The sequence below is a fragment of the Dendrobates tinctorius genome, unplaced genomic scaffold (genome assembly GCF_039654945.1).
Source record: "Dendrobates tinctorius isolate UK_male_01 unplaced genomic scaffold, ASM3965494v1 ptg000028l, whole genome shotgun sequence".
NCBI lineage: Eukaryota > Metazoa > Chordata > Amphibia > Anura > Dendrobatidae > Dendrobates > Dendrobates tinctorius.
The window spans coordinates 21,500,001-21,504,487 of NW_027361696.1; the positions used below are offsets into that span (position 1 = coordinate 21,500,001).

Consider the following 4,487-nt stretch of genomic DNA (forward strand, 5'->3'; position numbering starts at 1 on the left):
AAAAGGCTAGACTGGACTTTGCTAAAAAACATCTAAAAAAAGCCAGCACAGTTCTGGAAGAACATTCTTTGGACAGATGAAACCAAGATCAACCTCTACCAGAATGATGGAAAGAGAAAAGTATGGTGAAGGCGTGGTACAGCTCATGATCCAAAGCATACCACATCATCTGTAAAACACGGCGGAGGCAGTGTGATGGCTTGGGCATGCATGGCTGCCAGTGGCACTGGGTCACTAGTGTTTATTGATGATGTGACACAGGACAGAAGCAGCCGAATGAATCCTGAGGTATTCAGAGCCATACTGTGTGCTCAGATCCAGCCAAATGCAGCCAAACTGATTGTCCATCTGTAGTATGAAACGACGACCAATGACCCAAAACATAAAGCCAAAGCAACCCAGGAGTTTATTAAAGCAAAGAAGTGGAATATTCTTGAATGGCCAAGTCAGTCATCTGATCTCAACCCAATTGGGCATGCATTTCACTTGTTAAAGACTAAACTTCAGACAGAAAGGCAAACAAACAGCAACTGAAAACCACCGCAGTGAAGGCCTGGCAGAGCATCAAAAAGGAGGAAACACAGCGTCTGGTGATGTCCATGAGTTCAAGACTTCAGGCAGTCATTGCCAACAAAGGGTTTTCAACAAGTACTAGAAATTAACATTTTATTTACCATATCTGTCCAATTACTTTTGGTCCCTTTAAAAACAGGGTGGCACATGTTAAGGAGCTGAAACTCCTAAACCCTTCATCCAATTTTAATGTGGATACCCTCAAATGAAAGCTGAAAGTCTGAACTTCAACTGCATCTGAATTGTTTTGTTTAAAATTCATTGCGGTAATGTCTAGAACCATAATTAGAAAAATGTTCTCTCTGTCCAAATATATATATATATATATATACATATATATATATATATATATATATATATATATATATATATATATATATGGACCTAAGTGTGTGTGTATATATAACATATATATATATTTACATTTCCTAGAGTTCTTCATAGCAGAATAGCTGCTAATTCAATTGCCGGCTTCTGTAAAATCATTCCCAAACCCGACATGACACATGGTTTACATACAGTAAGCCATTTCAATTCATGTATTTTTTTTTTATATGTCCCTGACTAATAATTAAATTAGGGTTTGTGTGTAAAATTTGGGACGTCTAGGTGTTAAATTAAGGGGTTCATTTGTTTGGAAAAAAAAAAAAATGCGTGGGATCCCACGGCAAAATCGCAACCAGAGAGGTAAAGCAGGTGAGTGAGGGCAGATTTTAAAAGCCTTGAGACCATTGTTTTGCCCCCCCCCCCCCCCCTTACAAAAAATGTGCCCCCAGACACCCCAGAAAAGGCGCCTCTATAAGACGTGCCTTTTTCTGGCACCTATCCTCTCTATTCCCATTGCCCTGTAGCGGTGGCTAATAGGTTAATATTAATGGGTTAATGTCATCTTGCAATTGGAAGGTGACATTAAGCCGATTAATAATGGAGAGGTGTCAATTAGACATTTATCCATTATTAACCCTAGACTATTAAAAGGTTAAAAAACACACAGACATTAATGAAATTTTTTTTAATGAAATAAAGACACCTAGGTTTTTGACCAGATTTATTCCTGTGCTAATCCAAAAAATAAACCATCGACCTGTAACAAATAAACAAAAAAGCTACCATATCCTTACCTCTCCGATGCTCAGTCACGTCCCCCACTGCAATCCATCAGAAAGGGTTAAGTGGTTTACACAGGGACCGGTGCTAATGCGACCAGCCCCATGTAAACCACTGCCAGAATGAATTAGTTCCTCTCTGCGCAGCCTCCCTGGCTGCTCTGAGATGAACTAATGAGCGTGGGAAAGTGTCTGCATTTTTTCCCACGCTCATCAGTTCACCTCAGGTCAGCCAGGGAGGCTGCGCAGAGATGAAATAATTCATTCAGGCAATGGTTTACATGGGGCTGGTCGCATTAGCACCGGTCCGTGTGTAAACTACTTAACCCTTTCTGATGAATTGCAGCGGGGACCTGACTGAGCAGTGGAGAGGTAAGGATATGGTTGGTTGTTTTATTTTTGTTACAGGTCGATGGTTTATTTTTGGATTACCAGAGCAATAAATCTTGTCAAAAACTAGGTGTCCATTTCATTAAAATAATTTTTAATGTCTGTGTTTTTTAACCCTTTCAGTCTAGGGTTAATAATGGATCAGTGTCTTATTGACACCTCTCCATTATTAATCGGCTTAATGTCACCTTCCAATTGCAAGATGACATTAACCCATTAATATTAACCCATTAGCCACTGCTACAGGGCAATGGGAATAAAGAGGATAAGTGCCAGAAAAGGCACATCTTATAAATGCGCCTTTTCTGGGGTGTCTGGGGGCAGATCTTTGTGGCCGGGGGTGGGGGGCGGAAAACAATGGTCTCTCTCAAGGCTATTAAAATCTGCCCTCACTCACCTACTTTACCTCTCTGGTTGCGATTTTGCTGTGGGAGCCCACACTTTTTTTTTCCAACGAATTAAATTAAGGGGTTAACACCTAGACGTCCCAAATGTTACACACAAATCCCTAATTTAATTATTAGTCAGGGACATAAAAAAATACATGAAATGAAATGGTTACTGTATGTAAACCATGTGTCATTTCATGTCAGGTTTAGGAATGATTTTACAGAAGCCGGCAATTGATTTTGCAGCTATTCTGCTATGTAGAACTCTATTATCTATCTATCTACACACATATATATGTGTATATATCTATTCTTTCGCTTCTTTATTAAACCTGTCAGTGTGAGTTTACTGTATAGCGCACTGAATTGCCAGCTTTTCTAAAGGACACCGGTGCGTATTTCTCGCAAGTCACACATCTGGTCCGTGTGTAATGCGTTTTTTTGCGCACCCATAGACTTGCATTGGCGTACTACGAGCGTAGTACGCTGACAATCGCAGCATGCTGCGATTGGCAAGGACCATAAAATACGCACGAGAAACATACGGTTGATGGGAGCAAACCCATAGAGAACCATTAGTCCGTGTGCAATGCGTGGTTTTTACGCCTCTCACTTGTCCGTGTTTCTCTCTAGTGTGACCCCGGCCTAAGAATGAAGCTCGGCTCTATGGAAGCGAATGGGGCTGAGCTGCAGTACCGCACATGGCCTGCGGACAGAGAGGGGGGGGCGCGCTGGGTTTTTTTTGTTTTTTTTTTATTAGAGTAGCAGCCATGTTTTACATAATCCTGACAGATATTGAGGACATTCACATATAGAGACTCATGTGCTGTCATCAAACGTCCCCAAAAGATGAGGACCCCGAAAATCGAGTCTACCGCTACCGTAAATCCCTTAAATATCACATTACTATAATGAAACCACCCCCTTACCTGTCCACGTCACTTCTGTCCAGGAGTCCCTTTAGGACGGCATCGAGACGACTGCGGGCGCTCGTCGCCTCCAGATCTGACGGGAGGAAAAAACGTCTCAATTATGGATGCGACCGGCCACAGGAAAAAGCCAGAGACAGGTGAACATCCCCTTTAAGAAGTTAACCAGCTCAATGCCAGGCCACGTCCCGTTCTTGACTCATGTATCGAGGCTTTCGCAGTGATGACGGAGCTCAGAAGGGACACAACACAAAAATATATGATAAACTTCCGCTACACAGCTACAGACTCGTCACAATGTGTCACTGTATAGAGTCGTCACAGCCGGGGGAATGTGAATTGGGAAGAAGTAAACCGAACAGGAGCAGAGTCCTCACCTGTCTTCTCCACCTTCACCTTGGCCAGCGACATGGTGGCCGGCAGCGCTAGTCCCGGGGTGTCAGATTCTACAAAGGAGTAACAAGAACAATGTAAATATCTGAAGACGACAACTGTAACAAGAAGATTCTCCAGATTCTCCACAAAAAGTCTCTTGTGACTGATCCCCTTCAGGAGCAGCGTCTTCAGTATTTCGTAGACCCCTCTGGCTGTTATAACCTGCTGCACACGTGACATCACCAGACACCAGCTTGTGGCAGCTCCTGAGGAATCTGAGCCCAGTCCTCATAGGCGATAGCCTCAAGGTCACTAATATTCTTAGGTCTACAGCCTTCTTCACACCTCACCAGTTATTTTTTTGATGGTGTTAAAGTTAAGTGACTGACGGTGGCTCCGAAATCTTCCATGACGCCTTCTAGCACCAAACCTTGATTGTGAGTTGCTGGGATCATTGTCCAGATGGAAAGTTCAATTACCTCAGAGCGTCAGCCCCGGACTCTCCAGGTCTCCGTTACCGAGTCCGACTGAACTCACCTTAAAATCCGCTCCTATACTAGCCACGCCTTCCGCCCCTCCATTTGTTGGCCCTTACTTCCAGACATAACTATTGGTTGTCATATGTGCACATCACAGCAATTCAGCCAATCAGAGGTGTGTACACCACGTTACGGCTGGAGTACGTAATGACGTAATAGACGCAATATTATGCTGAAGGCATGACG

The 4,487-nt window shown here is 43.1% G+C and overlaps 1 protein-coding gene across 3 annotated transcripts in view; it reads right to left on the bottom strand.

The window, feature by feature from the left end:
• The window catches only part of LIN37 (lin-37 DREAM MuvB core complex component), a 13,982-nt gene extending 9,608 nt beyond the window's left edge, over positions 1-4,374 (bottom strand). Inside the window, exons 1-3 of one of the 3 annotated variants that reach the window (XM_073570416.1) lie at positions 4,300-4,374; positions 3,765-3,833; positions 3,388-3,463 (exon numbers count right to left, since the gene is read on the bottom strand). In XM_073570416.1, the coding sequence (XP_073426517.1) occupies positions 3,388-3,463; positions 3,765-3,798 (110 nt within the window). In that variant the 5' untranslated portion in view covers positions 3,799-3,833; positions 4,300-4,374. Of the gene's footprint in view, positions 1-3,387; positions 3,464-3,764; positions 3,834-4,112 lie in introns of all 3 variants that reach the window. The other 2 variants (XM_073570414.1, XM_073570415.1) reach the window with 2 other exon arrangements.
• Between the last annotated feature and the right edge of the window lie 113 nt (positions 4,375-4,487).